At 44.1% G+C, this 26040-nt stretch overlaps 1 protein-coding gene across 2 annotated transcripts in view; it reads left to right on the top strand.

Annotated features, from left to right (window-relative positions):
• The first annotated feature begins 10258 nt into the window (after positions 1-10258).
• bcam (basal cell adhesion molecule (Lutheran blood group)) overlaps positions 10259-26040 on the top strand; it is a 49413-nt gene continuing 33631 nt past the window's right edge. For both annotated transcript variants that reach the window (XM_054622175.1, XM_054622174.1), the window contains exon 1: positions 10259-10485. In XM_054622175.1, the coding sequence (XP_054478150.1) occupies positions 10422-10485 (64 nt within the window). In that variant the 5' untranslated portion in view covers positions 10259-10421. The remainder of the gene's footprint in view (positions 10486-26040) is intronic.

Below are 26040 nucleotides of genomic sequence, written 5' to 3'. Positions count from 1 at the left end.
TCGGACTGCTGATCTCTGAATATGGAGGATTGTTTTGGATTTTGTCTCAGTCACGTGATCCGCGTGGGCAGCGTCCATTAGAATGGGCGCAGATACAAACACACTCTCGAACATGCACACTAATTGATGTTATTGTTGCGGGACGGGGCCCCTAATGCACCCCTTGCTCAAGTGCTGCGTAGCCGTCCACTCAAGTTTCAGTCGAATCCCATTTATGGGGGGAAAAAACCATCTGCTGCCAATTGATTACAAAAGCTGATATTGATTTGAACGGGCAAGCTGGGCAGCAGAAGTAATTCACTCATAAGGACGCAATGAAGTGTGACAAAATATGTTGACCACAATCAGGCTATTTTAATCTTTAATGTGATTGATAGTCCACTCCTTCACAAATTATAAAAAAAGACCCTGTTTGTGTGGATGAACCAGCTAGAAATTAATGGAATTAAAAGTTCTCCTCCCCACGTGCCTGGCTCCTCTCGCTCTGCCACAGCGGTGTGATAAACAGCCTTGCAGGCAGAGTAGCCCACAACAGAGCTGCATTAAATCTCGTTATGCCAAGCGGTCTTCCCGACCCAGCAGGCCGAGCAAGACAAACTGCCCGGCTGGTCAGAGAGGTTCCACCGGTTTGCAAGTGTTTTTTTTTTTTTTTTTTTTTTTTGCTTTTATTGACAGAAACCTTCTTTTCTCGCCCGTTTGGCTTCCTCTTTAACTCTCTCCATCTCTTGCCTACGGGTCGATTCACTGCACTGAAACACACCAGTGTCTCCCTCTCTTTCCCTTCTCTCAATCTTTTGATCCTGGCTGTACTCTCCGTATCCCTTCCGTCTTACATTCTCCCTCCAACCATAAAACTTCTGAGCAACCCTCCCCTCCCCTCCTCTCCTCTCCTCGTCTTCGTCCTCCTTTTACACTAATTGACTCTCCACACCTCTGACAGCCACCTTCTGCTGTCTTCCTTCCCGGTCGCTTCAATTTTTTTTGCCCCCTCCATTCTTAATTTTCCCTTTCCTCTTCCCTCCCCCCCCACTCGTCCTCTTAATGCCCTCCTGTGGAGTCACAGAAGTCTGTATCTCGATGGCAACACTTGGTGCGTGTGTCGCGGTTCCTCAGCCCCCCACTGCACATCGCCGGGCCTTTAATGCCATAATTACCCCACCATTATGGGTAAGAGAGGTAGTTTCAAAGGGAAAGAGACAGGGGAGGGGGAGGGAGGGGAGTTGACGTGAGGAGAGATGGATGAGGGGAGAAGATCAGTTGGACGGCAGGAGATGAGTGAGGGACAAGATGTTTGAGTTTCACAGAGAGGGCGAAGAAAAGAATGAAAGATGGTTACGGATTAATTATGTTGGTCTGTAGACCAATCGTGTGTGTGTGTGTGTGTGTGTGTGTGTGTGTGTGTGTGTGTGTGTGTGTGTGTGTGTGTGTGTGTGTGTGTGTGTGTGTGTGTGTGTGTGTGTGTGTGTGTGTGTGTGTGTGTGTGTGTGTGTGTGTGTGTGTGTGTGTGTGTGTGAGAGAGACCGAGCGACCGTCTGGTACTGTGCGTCTCAGGGGGACGGCCTGCCCTAGGCTCCTGACGTGGGTGGGGGGGGGGGGGGGGGGCACGTCAGTAGAGATGTTAATGGTTCAGGCACCATTGGACACACACAGATGGGTCCCCATCACTTTGGTTAAAGCAGACGTACACACACAGGTGGAAAAACGGATCAAGCAGTCATTTTGACTCATAGAGACAAATACAGTCAGACACCGAGACAATGAGCTGCTGACCACGACTGGTTCAGGTTTATTAATTTATTAATTCCACTGACTTACAAGCTACAAAATCGTAGAAAAAAAATATAAATGTATCTGTGTCTAGCTGCCTTAATTAAGCATCTCCTTTCGCTGATTACGAATTGCATCTATATTTTAAAAAAAGACAACATATAGGGATCTGATTTTCTTTTAAATCATTTCTGTTAACTTCTATTATAGTTATTATACTTTAATGGGATTCACAATCAATTTCTGTCAGAGCAGGTATTCTCTGATGCTAAATATCTCATTATGGGTAGAAACTCCATTGTGTTTTTATTAGGTTTAATTTGTTCAACATGTTTGACTGCTCAGAAGTGACATAAGCATACGTGTGCATATTTGAGAATGTACATGGCAGGCTTAGGTTAGATGATAACATTGCTTTGGGTCGCATCAGAAGAAGAAAAAACACCCCGATAGCGTAAACATTCAAATAAGAATGTGCTAACACATAACTGCACCATTTAAGTTTGACAGAGGTGGTAACACTTTCATATTCCTGTTGTTACCCCCGGGGCAGACACGGGGAAAATGCAATTGCCTGCAATTCATTCAGTGGTTGAAAGACGATTAATATTCTATAAAATGATTTATGTATTCGTATTCAAAGCCTGTGGGTTTGAGTGCAGAGACGACGCCAACGTTGAGTTGGTGTAGGCCCGATAAAGTCCACATAGCCCAGCGGGCATGGAGGACTGTGTGTGAGTGTGTGTGTGTGAGTGTGTGAGTGTGTGTGTGTGTGTGTGTGTTGGTAAGCAACAGAAAGTGCAGTGCAGAGCCGTTGGAGACTTTGAAGGCAAAAAGCTGATTCTTAATTAATTTTCCTCTGAAAGCTACATTTACATGCATTAAAGAAAGACGTCTGAAGAAAAGCCAACTGCGGTTCAAGAGCTTAAAAGAGTAAGCTAAGACGAACAACATGAAAATCGAATCTTTTACAGTTTCGTAGGAAAGTCATATTCATATGGTCTTGAAACTCATTAAACTCGTCCTATTTACTTGTTACAGTATGTCATTTTTTAAGTAGATAAGCTTCCATTTGTAATTTCACAGCAGATTGTAACTGGCAGAATATACTGAGAACACTGCATCATGAATTAAGTAATAAGATCTGGTTTAGTTTCTACACCCAACATGGCATGGAATTAAAAAGGTAAAGATTAAAATTAGCCATTTACATAACGGATGCGTACAATTAAAAACCTCTTAATGATGGTTGTTGCAGAAACCCGGTAGTCTTCTTTGAATGCCTTTTTAAAGGAAAAATCTTCCCGGGAATTGATTTTAAATTGCGCTTGTCTGATGATATTTTTGACAGCATTTGTAGTTTACTGTGTTTAGTTAGGCTGGCAATCACAGCATCACTATTTATGCCAGGAGACACAATGCAGTCCGTTGATAGTGTGATATAGCGTCTGAGCAACTGCAGAACAGACAATAAGTCACTCAAAGTAACCCTATTTTCAACTTTTTTTTTTTTGTAATTTCCTGTTCAACCCAGTCCCCAAGAAACATGTTGGTATTGAGACTTTGTTTCTGCAAACCATGGATAATTTGAATGTCAGCATTTGTTTGCGTTCGGTCAGAGCAAGTGATGTAGTATATCAACCGTCGTCGTTGAAAACCTTCCTTGTATAACAAGCGAGAACGGTCCATTAAGAGAGGGTTGTGATTGGGTCGAACACACAGAGGACTTTCACCCAGAGACTTGTATTTGTGTCCAGTGTAAAACAAAAAGTAAAAGTTGTCTCAACACTTTTTACGTAACGTTACGTAAGGAGGTCTGCAAAGGGAGGTTGTTATTTATTAATAGTTACGTTGTTACGGTTGTAGCGTTACATTGTTTTACGTCATTATTGTAACACACATCCATTATCTTTTTTCTAACTTTAACCAAGAATCTCTCTTACCTAAACATAACCCATCGTTTCACAGCGCTAAGCAGTGACGTTGTGGGTTTCTGCAAGAGTGATACGAGGCTGATGTTAAACGTATTTTTCGTTCAGAAATATCAGCTTTTAATTTATCCTGTAGATTGCAGAATAGTAAAATGCCCCCAAAAAATGTTCCTTTTATGGCCTGAGCATTTTTATGACAAATCTATTTTCATGTATAAAAAAATGGATGGCAAACAGTTTTGACACCGATGGTATTAAAAAGTAATTTGTAAGTATAAAACATACCAGACACTTGGCTAGTCTTTGAAGAAAAGCAAGAAAACAACGTTTTCAATGGATTAAAGCTGTTCTCTTGGGCCTCAAAGTACAAATACTACAAAACAAATTTGAATAGAACAAATACAATTATAAAACACATTATTTGTGCTGTGCGGAAAATGATATTGTTTGAGGCTTGGGGACAGCTCTATGACAATGAATTAGTGAGTGACTTGAGGGGGATCAGACACTTTGTGTTTGAGATATTAGGCTACATGAGTTTTATTGGAATGCTGGGTTTACAGCGGTTAATCAAAGAAAACGTCCCCATATCCCAGGTTAATCATTGCTTTCCTGTTAGGAGTGGTTTCATTATTCATTGTCTGGAGCAGATCTCAGATTTGACTGTAGATTACATTAACACTACAATCCGCTTCCCTCTCCATGCCAGTTTAAGAAAAGACTAGCTCAAATCCACAAATGAAACCTGAACTGTACATACTATGAGAATATTGTGTATATACATTCTCTTGGCTGGGATTTCACCCTTTAAAACCATGAGCAATTACGTGAATAAATTAGTTGTTTCCTGTTCAATATGACCCAGTTCTTGTAAACTATGCTGCCAGTTGACCACGCAGATAACCTTTATGATGCAGTGACCCTCTCCATAGGCACAGAGGCGGGTATGACACTCCCGTATTGTTCGGCACCATTTCCTGCAGCATGGCCCTGTCTATAGTGAGCATGACAGAATTCCCTCCCACAGATTTACTGTGAGTGGGTGGTATTGTGCAATGCGGTAGACACAAGCACACATTAAAAAAAAAGATCTGGTCCCAGTGAGAGTCGTCAGGGGACAAAAACAAAGAGCAGCAGCTCATTTAATCCTGTTACAACCAACACAAAAAAAAAATAGACCCTTCCGGGAGAGCTCAAAGCTTTGTACCAATGATTGTTGTTTTGCCCAGTGAGTGGTCCAATCGATCACAACTAGGGCAGGTAAAAGCAACGGGATAGAAAACAAATAGTGATTTTCGGATGAATCGTAATGATTTTGTTCATTTTAGTGGCTTCTATCGATCATCGGAGCCAATTGGCAGCAAACGTAAGCCGTCGACATGACACACAGTAAGCGTCGATTTCCCAGAGAATGGCTTCATCACTGCACAAATCCTGCACTCCTGACTCATGCTCCGCTATGTATCAATGCCTGGAAAACAGCTGTGTGATCGTCAGTAGCTCGGCCAAGAGGCAGGAGAGGGAGACTGAGTGAGAGCCTGCAGGGGAGGTAATAAAGATATAGGGAAAGATTAGAGTGGACAGAGATGGAGGGTGCGTATAGAAAGACGAAGAGAGGGAAACAAAGGGATAGATCAAAGAATCATGGGGGGATGTGACGGATGGAGCTTCGGCACATCTTTCATTCATTCTTCCCCGCAACGCCGGGGCCAGACATCAGAATTCCTGCAAGATTACAGCTTACCTTCACTTTCTATCTCACCCACTTTCTTTTTTCTCCCTGCCTATACTTTGCTATCATTCCCCGAGGCTATGCGTTACCCGTTCCCTGACTTTGGAATTAAAGTTCTCCCCTCCTCCTCTTCTAATCTGTTCTCTTCATTATTCTTTCATTACACATCTCTGTTCCCTTTGTAGTGCCTCCCATGCCTCTGTTTCTCTTTATCCCCCTCGCTTTAGGCTGACATGTCAGATATTCTCCCTGTCAGGTAGCCTCGTTTTTGACATGGGGTGGGGTTGTTAAATCACATGAAACAAGGGACTATAAAGTGGGCTGTCTGATTTATATTTTACGAGGTGCGACACTTTGCCTAAAAGGACCTTCAATGCATGCTTTTATTTCTCTTGAAGTCTAAAAATGTTTCAGTGCTAGCAGATGATGCACTTTATATTTAGCGGAGTAGTAATCGTGGAGTAGCCTTAAATGCCATGGAAAGAACTGTAAAAGAAACTGGCAATGTCTATCTTTCAGTCTGTTGGTCACATCTTGTCCTTGGTCAGTTCACCTGACTGAGAGGTTTTGAGTAAAGTGTCTCAACAGCTATTACATGGATTGGCATGAAATTGGGTATGGACAGTAATGTCCCCCTGGGGATGGAATGAGCTTTGGTGATCCCGTGGGACACCACTCATTTTACACAGTTTACATGTCTTGGGGAATACTACTGCTTATGTGAAGAAGTTGTTTATACCTTCTGTTGTTCCAGCAGAAGTTGCGTAAAACCTGTTAAATTACATCAAATGCTGTCACTTGGGTCTGTCAAGTTGCATTGTGGGTAATGTGTAGGAGCCAGGTTTTACCCAGGAGGAATAATAATTAAGACAATATCTTTGTTTTTTGCTGCATCGATTTTGATTCTTCTAAATGATTTGTCCGGATGCTTTTAAAGTTAAGGACATTCCCACCAGCCTTAGCTGTGCTTGGTTTTGAGTAAATTAGCGAATGTTAGCATGCTAACATGTTAAACTATGATGGTGAACACCTGGCTAGAAAGATTTCTGGCTTCCCTATCCTTCTATACAGTATAAAACCAGTTGTCCTAGTTGACTTTTGAAGCATCAGACACATTGAAGGACTTTTGGTTGGTTTTAAAGAATCATCTCCTAACAAATTACCAGATTAGGCAGCCAGAAAGTTCTGTGGAATTTGCCAATGGAGTGGGAGATGGGGGCCGTGGTTCCCAGTTTTTTTAAATAGGGGACCAGAAAGCAGGCATCAATTATCGGCCTATCTGCATTGCTCTACTCCCATCAGAAAGCTTATTCCAGGGTGCTGGAAAGGAGCCTCCATCTGATAGTCAAACTTCAGATTGAGGAGAAGCAATAGAGATTTCATCCTGGTTATGGGGGAGTTGATCAGTTTTGTATTCTTGCAAAGATATTGAGGATTCATGGGAGTTCGACCATCCAGTCTACATATCTTTGTGGATTTGGAGAAGGATTATGACTGTGTCCCCCTGGGTTTTTTTGTGGGGGAGGAACTGTGGGAATATGGAATGTTTTAGTGACAGGGCCGTTGATACATTGTGCTTCTAACCAGAGTTAGAGCTGAAGAACTCTAGTTCATGGGACCTGCCAAGGTTGTGCACTAGCACCAATTGTTATAAAAAATAATCTCTAGATGAGATTGCAGCCAAGGAATGGGGAATGTGTGGTTGGCGTTCTCAGCATTGCTTTTCTGGTAATCGCTACAGTTCTGATGGTTTGTATCAGACAGTGACCTTTAAATTGCAAACAGTTGTTTCCAGCCTTGGTGGATTGCCCTGATTCAAGGGGTTCAGTAGTAGGACCGATGCTCTTTTGTGTTAGAAGGAACTTGTTGCAGTGGTTCAGGCATCAGAGGAGGATGCCCTCTGGATGTCTCCTTCTTTAGGTATTCTTGGCATGTTTATTTTGGAGGAGAATCGAAGCCAAATGGAGGGATTAAATCCCACCTGGTCTGGGAATATACCAAGGTTGTGGGGAGGTGGAGTACAGGGCTGGGGAGACGGACATTCTGCTTGATGCTTATACTGCTCCATTTGTGATCTGGACCCCAATGAGTTGCATGAAATAGGATAATGGTTAAGTGAATTCAAAATCTTTCATCAACTTTTGTTGGTAATGTTTTGTTATGTGCTTATAGAAGGCTGGAATTCAACAAGGGCCTGTTCAGGAAGAAAAGCGTGGCTTGTTGGTGTTATTTGGCAATATGCACCATTAGTTTAGGTAATTAACAGAAGACCCACTTCTGTTTACATAAAGTGAGCATAAGATTCAAGACATAGAATTTCTATGCCAATCATAGGGTACATGGTTCTATAATAATAGCATTTCAACAGTGCTCTGCACTCGATGGATTATGTCAAAGAACACAAAACACAGTCCGTCTGAAGAAGGATGACAACCCTGTCATTTCAAAACTACTCTTGTCTGACACCACTTTTACAAATCGGGCACAGGGCTACCTCCTCGTGATGTTCAAGCCCACCTTTGCTCCACCTGTCGTAGCTCAACAAGCTGAACTCTGAGACAATACGCAGCCATTTGTTACCAAGACCTACTAAAACCAATATTCTGGAAGTTATGTCAAGGAATAGTTCCAAGCATCTTTACTCGTTCTTCCTCTTTTATTCTTCACTCCTTCCTGCCTCTCTCCCTTTACTATATTAATCCTAATCTCTTCATATATCCCCTTCAGTTCCCCTTTCCTGTTACCTTATCTGTCCTCTTCTGTTTTTTTCATCGTCCTCTTCCATCGTCATTCTCCTCTCCTCCATCCTGCAGCTCCATTAGGTAATGAGCCAATACAGCAAATTACAGCCACTGCTACTGTAGTGTATGTATGAGTGAAAGACCTGACTTAAGAATGCCCCTCGCTATGCTGATTCAGCATTAGCCACAGCAATGCGGCACAATACATGTCATGATGTAAGGCAGTGGGAGGGTCACGCCAAGCGTCCAAGTCCTTCACCACAGGACGGGAGACTTGTAGTGGATCTCATTTCTTTACAGCATGGAGAGATGATTATGACTAGGTCGATATCAGGGATGAGAGGCTGTATTGATATGAGATAGTTAGTGGAAAGGCTTTTTTTTTTTTCCTGCTGCTGTCATTGCTGGGAATAAACAGAGAGATGGAGAGAGAGAGAAATTCTGAGAAAAAGGCAGTCTGACAGTAAACTGCCTGCACACCATCAAACTCTCAGTAGCGGATGCAAAATCCTGCCAGTATCTTCCTCTAGAACAACTGTCTGTGCGTGTGTGCGTGTGTGCGTGTGTGCGTGTGTGTGTGTGTGTGTGTGTGTGTGTGTGTGTGTGTGTGTGTGTGTGTGTGTAGGTGTGTATTCCAGGCAGCTCAACTATCAATGTTCTGTGTGTATGGTGCAGCGGAGCAAGTATCGCCTCTCCTCTTCGAGCGGGCCTGAGAAAATATCAACCAGCTGTTTTGCACCAACTATGTTTGGAATGTGTCTTTAAATGCAACTGTTCTGCAGGGGTCTATTATTACCTGCAGGGTGTGCTGATTATTGAGTGCTGCTCTACAGCCAAACAGTCTCCAGTAGAAAAAAAAAAACCTACAAGGAGATAGATGTTTGTATTGTGCACTTCGAAGGGCAGTTGTTTCATTAAGCCATCTTATAAGGGATTGACATATGTTTATGCTTTCCAAGTGCTAGTTAATGAGATTTGGCCAACTTCAACTACATAAATCACACGATAGCCACTCTAAGCACTCAGACTGGTATTATAGCATTGCAAATAAGCCACTTAGCCCCGCATGATAACTGTATGTCTGAACTGTACTATGCCCAGTAAATACCCAAACAGATTCTGAACAGATTACATGTCTAGGGATGAATGGTATGTCTGTCAACGCGAGACAGTTTAACCCACTCTCAAGAAATTGCCTACGGTTGTTTTGAAAATTCAAGTCATCATTTGAGACAAATGCAATGTTAAAAGCCTAACCAGGGCAGGAAATTTGTCTGTGGAGCAAAGTAACTAAATAAAGGTGATTGTTTTTCCAACAAATTGATTTTTAGGTAAGATCAAGACCTCTGAATGATGATAAGTAACCTGCCAGATTCATTTTAATAGCCTTAAGCTTTAGTGGATAACAATAATTTCCCAAGTCTGCAATTGCAAAATTGCATATCTTCCAATTTTCCGCTCAATCAACAGTTAATTGTTCAACTACCTCTTTTATTTTGGTTTTTTATCAAGGATTTTTTTTTTTTACGATGCCAATCTATTAGCTCCATAATTACCAAATAATTAAATGAAGTTGGTTATGTTGATAGCACTCTAAACAAATCCCATAATGACTCGTTTTCTGCGCTAATAGAACATACTTAATAAATCACTTTTAATGTAAGCTGATACATTTCAGTTTCAATTCTCATTCTTGGCTGAAGTTTCATCCCCAATAAAACTTTAACTTATTTTGTATGAAGGGAACGTTTTTGGGGTGTTGCAATGAGAGAAGCCTCATGAACAAATCACTTTTAACTGGCTTTAAAGAAATCCTGCAGGCCTTAGTGGACCTACCCGATTAGTCAGGCAGGTCTTTTCACTGCAAGAGAGAGAGAGAGAGAGAGAGAGAGAGAGAGAGAGGAGGGGGAGGGGGTGCATTGGGGGGGGAGGAGGAGGAGGAGGAGTGTGTGGGGTGGGGGGTCACCTTTTGTGCAAATATATCAACCAAGAAGACTGCCACCAGCATCAGATTTCTGTGTGTGTGTGTGTGTGTTAGTGTGAGAGAAAGAGAGAGAGAGAGAGAGAGGCACTCCTTTGCAGAGGGGGAGAGAGATAGAGAGAGACAGAGAGAGAGAGAGAGAGAGAGAGAAGTCCAGAAAGCTTTGGAGCATTGAAAGAAGAAAGAAGAGTCGCTGCTGCTAGATTTCCTCCCTCTACAACCAGAAACAAAGTGATATACTTTCCCCTGAAAAAGTTAGAGAAGCGGCCATGGACGGGACAACGTTTGGACGCGCGTCGCTCCTGTGCACCTTGCTGCTCTGGGCATTTCAAGGTAATTCACTTTCATACTTTCCGCTAAAAAAAATAAAAATAAAGAAAGATAAAAAAAATAAAACGCCCCGTTTTAGTAACTTCACAATGCTTTAGACACGGGGCTGCTTCGTTTTTCATGGCTGCACATTTCTTACTTTTTTTCTCTTCCGCGGACCTCCCGTGTTTTCAGAGGTCCGCTTCTTACCGCACTAACCTGTCTGCACATGCCGCAGTCTGAAGCGGGTCTTTGTAGTCACTTTGTAGTTTATTCTTCTAGTTATTGTTGGTTTTGAGCAACCTGTTACCGGCGGGAGCATATGAGCCAGAACACGCCGATAGCAGGTGGAAAAACGCATTTAACCTAAAAAAAATAAAAAATAAAAAAAATGCACATGCAGCCACACTGTTTGTTTCAGCAGAAGCTTAACTGGTGGAGATATTATTATTATTAATTTTTATTTTTAATTTTTGCGCAGCCCCCGATTTATTTACACTGATGGGCTGGTTTTTTTTAAGGGTTAATGTTTGGCTCTGTAGTTGTGCGTTAAGTTTCAGCTCCGTGCACTTTAAAGAGCTCACCGTTATTTCAGTCCGGACTGCCAAGTCAATAACACCAAAACCAGAAACCTTCATCTGCGCTGCAGCCACAAGAACACAGAATGAAATTTCAAAATAAAACACAGATTGAAAAAAAAAAAACATACTGTTAATGTGTACATAAAGTGTATATTTAGTGAAAAATCTGAAGAAAAAATAATATTTTAATCTTCACAATAATTTCCTTCCTTATCAGTGATAGCTGTGAGGCTTTTATTTTTGCCCCTCCTGGTCTCATCCACTCCGCTATGTCTGGCTGCTGGGTGCAGTTTTCCAGCGCTTTGATGTCTGATCTGCGGGATTTACGTCTCCTTTTGCTGGCAGCGCGCCTCGCCCTCAGCACCCCTGGGTGCTGCCAGAAAGACTAAGCCAATTTATATTCAACTTTGACTTTATCCTCACATGATCTCCTTAAAAAGTAATGTTTCTGATTTACTGAACAAAACCAAGTCGGCTCTATATCCATTAAAGGAGTTGTTGTGATGCTCCAGGCTGCTAGACTTTTTATTTTTTTATTTTTTTATTATTGACCTGCTTTTGCATTTGCCATAGAGACTCAGCTCCAACTCACTCCCTCTAACTGTCATGTATAATAGATTAGGTGTTTGATGTTGATATTTGTGTCTCTCATGTGATGGACTTGAAAGTACACTGGGTCCTTTTTTTTTTTGACTGCGAAGATCAAATTTGCTGGAATGCTTTATGGGCATCTTGTGAAAGTTATTTCTAATTCCTGGCCTGCGCAGCCAGTCAAGAGTGCTTGAAGCAGGATGAGCTAAAGGGCGGGGCTGGAGGTGCACCCCCCCCCCCCCCCCTTCTGTTTTATAACTCTATATCTCTCGCTTACTGTACTCACTGCGTCTTTGTAGGATTATCATCATTTCACTTCGATGTGAAGCAACTTCTTTTCATTTCATACAAACATAGTGTTCTCTATTTTATCCTCCACCTCCCAAGTTTACCTGGTTTAGCTTTTCCTCCCCTCTCCTTCCACCTCCCGCCTTTACCCCCCCCCCCCCCCCCGATCTGCTTTTACTGAACCACTGCCTCCTCTCTGGCGTCAGGGACAGTTGTGTGTCCTGTAATTGATGGCCGCCGTGTTGATCACACATCCCTCTGTACAGGCTCAGTTCCAGGTGTCTCACCCCCCCCCACCAAATGCTGAAGTCTGAGGGGAAGCAAAGTCATTATTTCCCTTTAGAACAACAAATGTTGATTTCTTTTTCAAAGTGAAAGTTTGTCCCTCTGTTACTGAAGGCTCTCCCTTTGGTTCTCCCTCTCGCATAGTTTTGTCTAATAATAGCAGCTCTTGTTGGATGTCACTGGGATTCTGTCACACAGACCCACATTCTCACAATTACTGGTCACACGCACTGGTAACTTCAAACTATGTCAGTTTTCTGAGCACAGAAGTGCACTAAATGGAACCACGGGACACGTTATCTCTTGAGCCTGTATTTATGGGTGTAGTTGTGACACATGGATACGTGCTGCATGACAGCTCGGGGTGCTCCAAGGTGCTCGGCATGCCTTTGCATCGGATCGCCCGCTGACCTTTTGATCCGCTCGACCAGACATGTTGGTAAATGGGCTCCTCTTCTGTACGCTCCTCAGATGCCATTGCAGATGCCGTGCCATTCCATTGCATCAACAGCAAGAAACATGCTGAAATATATTTTAGCTGTCTTAAGTTCCTGACAGCACAGTCGCTCAAACTAGAAACACTATTTCTAAGCGGACGTTGAGTAAAATACGTAACTAGCTGTTGTAGTTGAGATACAATCAGTGTAGTATTTTATCAAATCAATAACTTCACACTAAAACTGGCACTTATTTACTTTCGCCCCTGTATTTTGCGCTTTTGGGCGGATGAAAAGAACAAAGTGACATTAACAGACAAAAGGAGAGTCAATGGTCAGATGAGTTTGCGCTAAACTGTAGAGACTCCAAAGTGTTCAGGAAGCGGCGGAGAGAATCGCAGCGACAAGCATCAGCTGAGCTCAAGGCGTTAAAGTCTAACACGCAGCGTCAGCCTCTTTGTCTATCGCCGCCTTAATTCCCCACAGTCATTTCCTCACTTTTAATTTCTGTCCCCCCCCACCGCCAGCGCCACATCAAAAGTGCACCCCCCTGGAGATGTGGGTAATTATTATGGTATTAGGGCCAGAAAAAGAGCCATTTAGCCATTGAGGAGATAAAAGCCAGGGGTTCCTCTTTTACAACTGTCCTAGAGCACTTGGTTTTCAGTCTCTTGCAAGCATACACACGTGTGCATTCTTAAATGCACCAATGGCAAATAGTAACAGGCATGCACAGATAGCATACATTCACTGAGCAGGAAGTGTGCACTCGAATTAACACACCTGCACACATAATAGGACACCACACATGGAAGCACACACACATGTAGAGCCCCCGAACTGCAGGATTCTTGTGTTACGCAACACTGGAAACCTCCGGCAGTGAGTGACGGATTGATAGGGACTGCTTTGGCAGAGCAAGTCCATGTTTGCCCCCTTGTTATTTAGGCCTCTAGGGGAGTGGGCCTCGGAATGGAAGGGCTGTAATTATTTGGGATGATTCATTCCCTTCCCTGTGCTTGTACATACGCATATATGTGTGTGTGTGACAGTGATTGAACGGAGCACTGAGGCGGAATGAGTGGTATTCCTCCGGACACGTTGGAGCTCGTTCTGTAATGTGTGTGTTTGTTTGTTTGTCATCACTTCAAATTCTACGGACAAGGGCTTCCTTTCTCGCTTTTAAAACCCCCGCTCACCACAAGTCGCAGGCAGTAATCCGTGTACAAACAAGCGGCCACAATACGGCCTCCATCTCGCCGTCAAGGGACAGTGTTATAGGTGCTAAACTGGAGTCCGCTGACAGCCGGGGAGCATTCTTGTGGTTTGACTGGGTTTCACTCAACCGGGGGGGGGAGGCACCAGTTAAACATTAGTCAGTTAAGATAAATGCCATGTTGTGGTTGGCTTGTGTTAGGAAGTCCATTTATTAATCATTGAGCTCTGCGAAGAGGATTTTTGGCTCGCCAGCCTTTCACATGCCCATTGGTGTTTTTTTTTTTTATTTGCAGTGAATGACACATTAAGGTCAATTACAGCGGTGTGATAGCACACTGATGTTAGCTGATGATCTACCAATCAGCAACCGGGCATCAGCAGATTGGCAGCTTGCGTGCATGCGGTTGATCTTGGTTTGAAGTCAGGTTAACAAGAATGATGTGGCTCACAGCGGAGACGGAAAAAAGTTTATCCCCTCTGCTTTTTCATCCTTCAATCCCCTCAAGAGCTTCAAAAGAGCTGCAGCCAAAGCTGTGATTACACACACTTCCACAGCTACTCATACATAAACAAAAGGTGTATTCGACCAGATTAGCTCCGTTTCTTTTCCCATCTTCAGCTGTCTGACTCTCTTTTACTCCACCTTCTCTTTTTGTTTTGTTGCCCTTTTCAATGTTCCAGTTCTGTTTGTGCATGTGTTTGCTCGCTGTGATTTACCTTATTGTCTTTGCGTTTGTTGACCGCTGTGCCTTTTGTGCGTGGGTCGCAGTTAACAACCCTGAATATCATCAGGAAGATTGCCCACTGTGTTTCACTGGGAGAGTGCTCTGTTTGCATTCACGCCTTTCCCCTAGAGACGTTCCTGAGCAGATTTATGGCAACTATTGGTGATTTTAAAATAAGTATGGCCGCCCTCCCCCACTTGGCATGTTCACTGTTTTTTCAATTTGCTAAGAACACATTCTAGTATGGTGTCTGTCTCTGCCTGTCTTATTGTCTTGATTACATTCCTGTGAAAATGGTACATTCACATTGTCTTGGATATTAGAATAAGGTGGAAAATAATCTGTCTAGAAGTTATTTTGGTTTCATCTGTTGCTTGGAGGATGCTGTCTTGTCATTAGTGGGAGTTGTCTGGAGGAAAGGAAGGAAGCAGGGAGGAAGGGACAGACAAAGAGAGATCAAGGGATGGGATGAGAGATGATTACAGCTGACTGTTGTGAAGCCACCGTGCAGCCATGTTGTTCTGGTCTCGAGGGAGGGAGATGACGGTGATGGGTAATTTCAAATGCAGCCTTGAAAAGAGTCTACATGTCTCTGTATGGGTGTCCTTCCCTCTGCGTCTGGGGTGGTGGTGGTGGGGGGGGGAGGCAATTCGGGGTTGGAGCGAAATTGAAAATTCACAAAGCTCTTTTCGGGAGACGAGGTTAAGTGCTGCCAATCCATTTAGCAGGAGAGTGCTGTAGCAAGACGTGGATAAGAGCCTCAATTCCTCAATGTGTTGTCATAGGAATACACAAAGCGGCATGATTTGGCTTGAGCTTTTTTTTTTTTTTTTAGCCACGCGTTGTACAGATCTGTGTCATAAAACAGCAAAGAAATGCGATGGCCTACATGTTTCGTGCCTGCCACAGAAAATGGCATTCATACTACCCCCCCCCTCTTGTGACCAGCTGTTTTGATCAATCATGTAGCGCGCGACGGGTGTGGGATGAAACGAACAAAAGTGAATACGGGCAGATATAGCAGCAGCAGCAGCAGCAGCGAGGATCAGACAGGCGGAGTACGTCGGGATTGACGGATGCCAATTAGGAATGGGGAATGTCATGGAAAAGCCTGGATCTGTGGCCAAGGAGATCATTTTCCTGGCAGAAGAGAGGAAATCCTAACCCCTGCGCCCCTCCAACCCTAAACCATCCATCTGACTGTTGGCTGGCATAGCGTCCTCTGGGAGCCGTGCAAGCTGTTGCTGTTCAGACATCAACAGTTGCCTCAACAGCAGTTGTTGAATGCATCCCTCCAAAGAAGCCACACACACACACACACACACACACACACACACACACACACACACACACACACACACACACACACACACACACACACACACACACACACACACACACACACATACACACACACTCTTGGGTTCCCATTACCACCTCATGTCTTTCCACACCACTGGCTTTTCCTGGTGTGGGGAAAAAAAGAGAGTAAAACTGTCTGTTTGCTGTGAACGCAGCCCTGATTTAACTCGCTTGTCTTGTTTGTTTTTTTGTGTATTTATTTGACATGCTTCTCAAAAATGAGTGTACATAATTTTAATCACTTCCCGAGCGACTAAAGCGTCGTTTTGAGCCTGTGGACTGATATTTGAATGCACCTCCGACCCGGTAATTCTTCCTTCTGAAGGAGTGGTTTCATAAATATGACGGCGGAGCCTCAAGGGATTCTTCTCCTCCCTTATCTGCATCGCATAATGATAACCAGAAGATGAGGGTTACGTGAAGTTCACTCCGCCTACAGAATGTTCTGCGTTTTACATATGTGCACACGCGTACATTTACTCAAACCACCGCTGCAAAGGTTGGCTAAAAACCACTGCCATTACTCTTCTCTCTTTTAAACCACTATTCATGTCCAATCTCCCTTTTCCATCTGTCAGAGAACATTCCTGCACCCCCCCCCCCCACCTGACTTTAATCTAGTTAATGGTTAAGCAGCGGTGGTTAACCTCTCCAGTGAGGCTGGTCACTGTTTGACAATGAGATCTTATTGCTTTAACTGAGCCGTGGGGACCTGGGAGACAGGAGCGGGAACATTAATCCTCCATGAAGGGAAGGAAGAGGGAGGAGCAGACGGAGGAGGTGGAGGAGGAGGAGGAGGAGGAGGGGGGAGGTGTTTGTGCGTGAGGTGGTACCAAATATATTCGGCTTATGTAAGTATATTGACTATGACTTCATGTCTGCTTGTGTGAGTAAAAAAAGGGGGCTCCCCACGTTACCTGAGAGCAGGGCCAGAGTGTCATCGCCCAACAGATCCAGTGTCAGTTTTTTTTCAGGGCTCGCCCAAAGGACATGACTTGTCTTTGTTTTACTGAGGTTTCGCTTACCTGAGCCCCCTCTGAAACAACGACCACAGCCCTAAAGTTCCCTCTGCTCCTCTCCGCCTGTGTGAACTTGACTTTGAAAGAGAAGAGAAGTGAAGAGCGGAGGAGTAAAGTTACCGTGCTCTGACTGTTAATGTTCTCCCAAAGTCACATCCTGTTCTTAACTTTAGTTCGAGTCTCTTCTTTTTCTGTTAGTTACACTTCTCCCTGGAATTCTCTTGTCGGTCTCTCTACCACACCCTGCTTTACGCCCGGCTCTCTTAAATCATCCCCTTTTATCGCTACATCTCTCGCCCTCATCTGTCTCTCCCTTCCTCTCCCTTGTCTTCTTGCCCTCCATTTGTTCATCTGTCTCTCATCCCACAAAATACATGCATCCTCTGGACCATGTGTTGTCTAATCATCACAGTAGCCTGAACAGAAGGAGCCACTAGTAGCAGAGTGTCTCAAATCCCTGGTGTTTCTGAGCAGCAAGGGACGGTAATTCATATTTTTTTTGGGACTGACGGATTAGTTAATAACAATAATCCAGCCAGAATACTCACAGTCACTTTCCAGCGGTGTAACAATATTTAGTCAGTTGCATCTGTGCAGTGTTGCATCAGTGAAAAAGCACTTAAGTTAGCTGATTCAATAAGCCAAGTGCATTATTTTTTTTTTAGATTTGCTATTGTTGTGAAATTGAACGCTGTATCTCCTGTGTTGTTCATCGGCTGTGTCCATATTCCAGGTAATACGAGGAGAGTCGAGTTTCATAGCTCCATTTTGATTCAGACAGGCAAAGAAAAAAAAAAAAGTACACGCTCGCTCCCGGTCTTTATGAATATTTAATCCAAAATCAATGCCTTTCAAATGGGTTATGACTCCATCAGGCTAAATGATTCCCAATTACATGTCCGTGCAATCTGCAGAACAACAAACGTGATGGATAGTTATTGTGGGAATAATGTTAGACTTACAGAGTGCCTAACTGCTTTAGCCTCTTGTTATTAAGGGATAAAGTAATTATAACCCCAGTGTTTTGCCTCGAGAGCATCTTGCAGTCTGCCCGGAGCATGCAGGAGGACTGAATTTAGTTAACAATTATTCGTACTGAATGATTATCCAGCAGGAGCCCGCTGAACATACGGTGCTTGTGTAGAGCGACTACGTTAGAGATCCAGAGGCCTTTCCCGGCTGCCTTATAGAGTTCTGAGAGAGGCTAAGAGGTCTCGGACAGGCAGCTTGGAGGACCCCCTTTGATCCCATTCCCCACTCACATCACACACAAACACACTTCAAGATTTGTCTCTGTGGAGAATGATGAAAGATGCACCGACTCCACATGTCAATTAGCAGTTGGGGAGTGTGCGCTGTGTGTGTGTGTGTGTGTGTGTGTGTGTGTGTGTGCCTTTGCCTGTGCATTGAAAGCAGCGTTTGAGGGTGGAGTTGGTTAATGGAAGGGGCAGAGAGGACACGTGTTCTATAATAAGGCCTGACAAAGGGGGACAGGCGGAGGGAGGGATGGAGGCAGGATGATGGAGCTCTCAGTGTGTCACTGCTTTTCATTATGTCTCGCCTCTACTTAGGGAAATCAATATCATTATATAAATAGGAATATTTTACCACATTGAAATATTTCACAGTATGGCCAGTCACATAAAAACATAATGAATATCGGTTAGCTTGGCATAATAACTTTTGACTGCGGCTGCAACCAATGATTAGTTTTTATTATTATTTTCTCCTTTTAGTCGGTTGTTTGGTTTATAAAGTGTAAAATAAACCGTTTATGAAAAATACAATTTGTGAAAAATATTGTTGTACAGTCCAAAGCCCCGAGACATTCATTTATCATTGATGCAAAACATAATGGACCACACGAGAGACACATGAGCCAAGAAATTACTTAATCGATAAATTGACCAAAAAAATGGTCATCAATTATCTCCCTGTTGACTGGTTGATTAATAGACCTATCGTTGCCCTTATAATTTGGACCACGTTGTAAAACAACATAATATAATCTACCGTCACAACACGATACCATTGAAAATCAATGAACTATAATACTGAAGTATCACTCGCTGATAAAGCAGCATGACTCAGCTGCATGACAATTGATCCTGTGCATCCTGGGCTTATAGACTGTATGAGTTCCAAAGTGGTCTACTCGACTGACTCGACTACTCATCTATTTTCTTTATGGACTGGCCCTCAAGTGTTGGAGGCAGCGAGAGAGCCAAGTGCATTCCACTCAACTGTGTTCATCTCAAATCATTAGGTGCCTCACTTTGTACATGCTGTGGCTGTGGGACTCCTCACTGTGGCCTCACTTTCTAAGATGTATTTTCTTCAGTGAGGTCTTTCTCTTTCTGCACCTGAACAAGAATACATTGTTGAGACAATCCTGTGGGCTGTCGGAATGCAGGTATTAAAGCTGGGCTGATTACCCATGCAGCAGAGCGAGAGAGAGAGAGAGAGAGAGAGAGAGGTAGAGAGAGAAGGAAGCAAGGAAAGGAAGTAGAGAGGAATGGAGAGGAGGTGTGGAGTGGAGGAGGGCAGCAGTGAAAGGGAGAGCTTGACGAAGTCTCTGTAGCATTCGTCGACCTTTAAACCGTGTGTGATACATGTATGTATGCAGGTGCTTAAGTATGTCAGTGTGCGTGTGTGTGTGTGTGTGTGTGTGTGTGTGTGTGTGTGTGTGTGTGTGTGTGCATGTGTGCATCCATCCAGATACTTGTGAGAAAGGGTGTCTGGGTATTTGAATGTGTGTCTGGAATGCAAACCCTATTAACTGAACTAACACTGCAGTATTTGTGTGTGTGTGTGTGTGTGTGTGTGTGTGTGTGTGTGTGTGTGTGTGTGTGTGTGTGTGTGTGTGTGTGTGTGTGTGTGTGTGTGTGTGTGTGTGTGTGTGTGTGTGTGTGTGTGTGTGTGTGTGTGTGTGTGTGACAAACCAAAGAGCTAGCTGCGGGTGTGGGGCAGGACCCGACTATGTGTGTGGGCACCCGTCAGTTGGAGCAGTCAGGGCTGTAAGGAGCATGTGAACATTTACCCAAACCCCAACATGAACTGGAATCCGGACTTAGCGGAGGTTATAAATAGGTGTGTGTGTGTGTGTGTGTGCAATCCCACATCGATGGCAGTACCAGCTGGTGATGGGACAGTGGTGGAGTCCAGCACTACACTCTGGGGGCCTCACATTCACATGCCAAGCACCACCCCTCGTTAGATGCTCTTATTAGAGGGTTTTTATGTTCAAATGATGCCTCCTTTTGGCAGAAAAAATGGAGGTCATGCTTATAATTTATAGCTTTATTATTTCATTTTCTATTGTTTTCGTCCTCTACATCTTGCTTTGTAGTAAATCGGTGGTGTTTTTTTCCCCCCTGTTTGCATCGTGTCATATTGTGCCGTCGTGGTGGTGGTGGTGGTGGTGGCGGCCTCTGGTTCACCAGCTGGCGGTATTTGATCCACGCTGTCAAAATTGGAGCCTGCTCTCCTTGGCAAGGAAGTTGGGAATTTTAAGCCAAAAAAAAAAATCTACCATCCACTGCCTACACCCTTTTTATCAATAGCCCCTCACCCACACACACTCCCCACCTCGCCCCATCTGTTTGTATGTGTGTGTGTGTGTGTGTATCAACATTGTATTTGGCGCTGCTTTGGTGGCAGTTGGTTTAACGGTTCATGGGAGCATCAAAAGCCCGGCCCACCATCGGCATGACGGTGCAAACAAAGTCAAAGCTCAGTGTGCAGCAGTGACCCCTCGCTAATGCTAACCTCATGGGTAGATTGGTGAGAGATGCTACATGCTAGGTGCAGGTTGAGCAGTCAAGGGCCTTATGGTTACATCGGCACCAGCCAAACAATGGCATACTTGTCTTCCCGCCGCGGCCCACCTGTTCTCTCCTTCCTCGCTTCGGCTGTATCCAAGTATCCGAACAGGACCTCCTGTCCTTCATCGAACACGCTTTCTATTTTCCCCCACCCACACTGTGCTTTGGTCTTTCTTTCTTCTTTCTTTGCTTTCTCCCATTGGGGAACGTTAGCATTTTTGTTGTTGTGCAGGACAAAGGAAATGGTGGCAGTGACAGTGAAAATGGAGAGACAGCTGGACGGTCATGGACGTGAGATCGTGTTGCATGTGTTCACTTACAACACAGGTCCGCACCTCTTTCTCTCCGTGGCCTCATTTCTGCCTTTCACCGTCTCCTCACCCTTCCCTTTCTTTTGACACTTTTCACCTTCTTCCAGTTCCTCTTTTGTTCATGGTTTCCTTTCTCACTACTGCTATTACGCTCTCTGAATTTTCCTCTTTCGCTCATCCCATGTCTTACGCCAAACCCCACTGTCTCTCTCTCTGTCTGTCTGTCTCTCTCTCTCTCTCTCTCTCTCTCTGCTGTTTCTTTTCTCTTGTTTGCATCAGTCTTTTCCCACTCGTCTATGTGGTCAGAGCCCCTGCAGTGGATTATCAGTCAGTTGACTCACAGAGGGCAGCCAAAGCCTCCAGTACAAACATGAGACAATATCCAAATGATTGGCTGGTTGGCTGTGGACTGCAGAAACAAGCCCCCATATCAGCTTGAGCCAGGCTCGGTCCACAGGTCTGCCCATAAACCATATTAGCCAGTCACACCGACACACTGCAGAGATTCTGTTTGTTTATGGCAGCTGCTTTGGATGTAGCGCTACAATCGAAAAGGAAACACATTTATCAGATAAATACAGAAGCAGCTGTCGGTTTATTTCACATGACTGTATTATGCATGTGGGTGGGAAGAATTTTTTCTTCTTTGTAGCTGGTGAGGGCATGTTCAGTCGTCAGTGAGTTCAGGAAGTTTTTTTTGAGTCTTCATTTCCTGATTAAATATTCATCAGAAAAATACAATAAAAAAACTACAATTTTGGCAAATAGACAAAGAAACGTGAGCTCAGCCGAAGCTGTTCCCTGCTTGTAGAGATTATTTCATTTTATATAAATCTTGCCTAGTGCACATTTTCTGGCATAGCTCCCATATGTGGCCACTTATTCTGAAAATGTTATGAATGAAGCAACCAGTTGGTGTGATTTATACCGACAGAGGGTGGTGAGCATCTGGGGGTTCTGGTGCACCAAATGTATACATCGCCTCTTCAATCTGGGGAACACATTTTTCCCATCCCATCTGCCTTCACTTGTGCGCTGCTGAAACTTAAGCTGGAGTGTTTCCTCCATGTGTTACCTCCATGTGTCTCCCTGCCTCGCCCGCGGTTCACAGCTCATTATGGAGCTACAGGGCTAAAACCCTCCCCAAGCTACTTTTCTGTTTGGAGATGGAGAGTTGAAGTCATGGAAAATTCTGGAGCTCTGCCGATGATTGTCAGCTTCCACGTCTCCTGTCACTTGGCTCACTTCTCTTCCACATTCCTCAGCTCACACTTCTTTAGTCCTTCTCACCTCTCCTTGGATTTGACAGACCCCCCCCACCCCATCCTCCTTCTCCTTCCTCTCCTCTCTTCCCCTCAGCCTTGCCCTTCCTCCCATATACCTGTAAGGACACTTTTCTTTTTTCTTTTTTTTTTTTGCCTGCCTCTGCAAACCCTTCTCCAACACCCATGAATGTCAGAATTCGCCCAAGGGCCCCCCAACCCAACTGCAGAATGTGTGTAATTCTAACCCGGGCGTTACAAAAGCACGCTGTTCTCGATGACATTTGGTGACACACGGACTCAGTGGACAGTCTTTGACTCACATCATCACAATGCAAAACAAAATTCGAGAAATGTTAATTGAATAGCTTACTCATGCTCAAGTCATCTGTACTTATGGTATAGAAAAAAACATCTTTGTATAAACAGGCCTGTGATTTATGGGACAGTGTTATGAATAATGAAGGATGAATGATGCTGATGGGAGGTCCAGCCGCACAGCGCCGGCACCGCCGCCTTTGAGTTCATCTAATTGAAACAAGTTCAATAGTATTGTGTCTGCTTTTATCTCCATCTTGTTTCCTTCTGTCTTTCCACCCCCCTCTCTTCAAATGAAAAGCACAGGCTGACGGCTATGAATATATAGTCATATGATCACAGAAATAATATGCGGGATGCGTTTCATTTCACCCTTCTTTTAGCATTTTCTCCCCCTTTTCATTTATTTCTCTCTCTAGTCACCTTTGTTAAATTCATGTGAAATGTTTTTAATGATTCCCCTTTCTTGTGTCACTTACAAGAATGGCTAAAAATCTGAAGAACGCTGGTAGGCCGGTTTTTATCTTATCCATCTTTATCTCGCACACAATGGTCTCCTGCCCACTACCCTCTATCTAACCCCACCCTTCTGTCCTCACCTCCATACCGTTCCCCTCCTCCTCCCTTTTCGTCTCTAACCACCCAGCCATGCTTTCTCCCTCCCTCCACCTTCGTACGCTGAAACCTCTCTGCATTATTACCAGATGCCTGGAGATGGAGGAGGTGGATGATATGGTGCCAGGGTAGTGGAGGTGCTGATAGCTAAGCTTCAACGCCCCAACGGACTTCCAGGAGCCTCCTCCTTACACACATGCACAAAGATATACACACTCTCGATTATCCTGCTTAGCTTCCCACCATATGATGGTTTTTTTTCTCCATTATGGTAAACAACCAGCGCTTGCAACGCCCACCTTGACCATCTGCTCCTGTGAACACCTACAACAAGACTCATGTAGTTGGACTGAAACCAGAGTTTTCTTTCAGGCTAAAGCTTGGTGAACAATGCTTGACTGTATTGTAACTTATTTCTATGTAAGCCATGGCTAGGCTTATGTTTTTAACTTATGTTTTTAATGCTGGTGTAAATGCATAGACACGTACAAAACATCAGAGGTTCCTTATCTCAGGATACACTCTAATTAAAAGGGGAATAAACGTTTCTCCTTACTGTCTGCCTCTGTGGTATGCAGTAGCCCTGATGAAAGCGATTCAAGGAAAGACACCCTGACACACTCCTTTTGCACGCTTCAATTTTTTCTTTGATTCTGGTATGCTGGCCATCAACATTGCGTCTTCGTGCCAGTTTTGCCACTCCCCCCCCCCTCCCTCCCTCTCTTCCTATCAGCATCTGTCATCCTTGTAATCTCTGCCCGTCAGTCTCAATCTACTGTTTTGTTTTCTGAGTTATTCTGATTCTGTTTTTTCTTGATACGGTATCTTGGCTCGGCACATTCTCATGTGTTTACATGAGAATGGAGGCAGGGAGGCAAAGTATGTCAGGCGAACGAAGGAGATCCTTTTCGCTATTTCTGTGGCCAGTTCGAAGATATAAAGGGTAGAAGGGATTTCAGTTGAATCCATTGTTGCAACTGAAACTGTCTCTCTCAAATGAACTGTTAGCAGTCTTGTTGGCACTAAAACGAATAGTCTGCTTTAACCCTCTCTGAACTGCTCTGTCCTTCCTTATAGAGGACCTGTCATGTTCTTAATGCCGCACTCTTCATCTGTCATCCAGGCGTGCCACTTGGTTTTCAGTGGCCAGTAAAAGAGGTAGGTGTCAGTAACTTGAAGGGGCCACAATATTGATGAAATGTCAGTGAGAAACCTAGACCTTATAGAGGTGTAAATGTTCTTTATTGAAATCAGGGTGGATATTTGTGTAAATGTGTGTGTGGATGCAAAAGAAGCACAACCCGCGGGGTCACGGGCCCATCTGGTGTCAGATCTCATGGGAGGCCAACGGCGCCACACGGCAGCGTATGACCTTGGGTGTGTACACTTCAAAGGATTGGAGGAATTGATGGTATTTTTGTCCTGTGTGTTTCTCCGGAAAGTAGGACATGGCGCATGGGGTGAGCCGAGGAAGTTGTGGCACCCGAATGCATTTGAAATCTGGAGAGAGAGAGAGAGAGAGAGAGAGAGACAGTTTGGTCAGGGAGTAGAATGTGGTTGAGGCATTTTTCACTCTACTACTATGTCTGCCCCCCCCCCCCCATCCTCATAACCCCCTCCCCATTACTTGTCTTTGTCTATTTTCCCATCCATGACGATGTCCCACTGTTTTTGTCTGTTTGTTTTTCAACTTCGCTGTCTCTATAAGCAAACCCCCTCCAGCCCTTACCTGCCTCACCCCCCCCCCCCCCTCCTAATTCATCTCCATCAGCCCACAGTGTGTCTATCTTTCCCTTCCTCCTGGAGCTGCAGGTCCGCGCAGGTTGAGACGCTTTCTTTCTTTTTGTTTTGTCTCTCTCAGGTTTCGCACATTCCAGATATTATCACCTGGCTCGGGTTAGCTTAGCTGATAGCCATCTATACAGGGTAAGTCAATCACTTAGCAGACAATGACGGATGTGAGCTCCGTCAATGCCCATAGATGAAAGGTCGGTGCCAGGCGTGGCCCTAACAGCATAATAGGGATGTCATGATGGACGACTTTGTTCTCCTGTCAGTTGTATTTTTCCATTTTGCTTTGCAGAGTCACCAGCGATGGTCACTGGAATCAGTCAAAAATGAATTTTGAATATTTAAATCTCCGCTTCATTTCCCTAATTATTTCATCTGTTGTCTCCCATTCCTTTTCTAATCACAAAACCCATCCGAGCAATGAATAATAATAATTTAATGAAGCATAAATGAATGTGAAGAATTCAGCCCACTGGGTAGCAGATTGTAATTTTATGAGGATTGGAATAATGCACCTTCTGAGAGTCTCTGGTGAGCCTTGATGTGTAAATGAGTTCGACATTTTTGGTGTGTTCAGAAAAATGTGAAGATGGCTTCATAAAGAAAAAATCCGAGCTTGGAATTGAAATTATTCATGGCTGACATTTCCTGTAGTTTCTTTCTATCATGTTAAAGCTCCTTTTACAACCTTCATTTTACCAGGTAACTGGAGGACAGTGTTCTCATTGTTTATTTCTGCATCTGTGCGTGCATCAAGCCCCGTCTAATCCGGCCCTGGGCTGCTTCTGTACCCTACAGGCTCAATGTCAGCAGCCTGACTTTGATGTCAAGCCACAATTTATTTGTCCGTCTCTGCGGACTCCCCTGCGGTCCACATAATGTCAGGCAATCAATAATAATGTGACCTACCTATCTACCCCGCCTGCCCACTGCTTTAGTTATTCACCCCCTG

The sequence above is a fragment of the Anoplopoma fimbria genome, chromosome 20 (assembly GCF_027596085.1).
Source record: "Anoplopoma fimbria isolate UVic2021 breed Golden Eagle Sablefish chromosome 20, Afim_UVic_2022, whole genome shotgun sequence".
NCBI classification, from domain to species: Eukaryota; Metazoa; Chordata; class Actinopteri; order Perciformes; family Anoplopomatidae; genus Anoplopoma; species Anoplopoma fimbria.
This window is presented reverse-complemented; position numbering and strand designations above follow the sequence as displayed.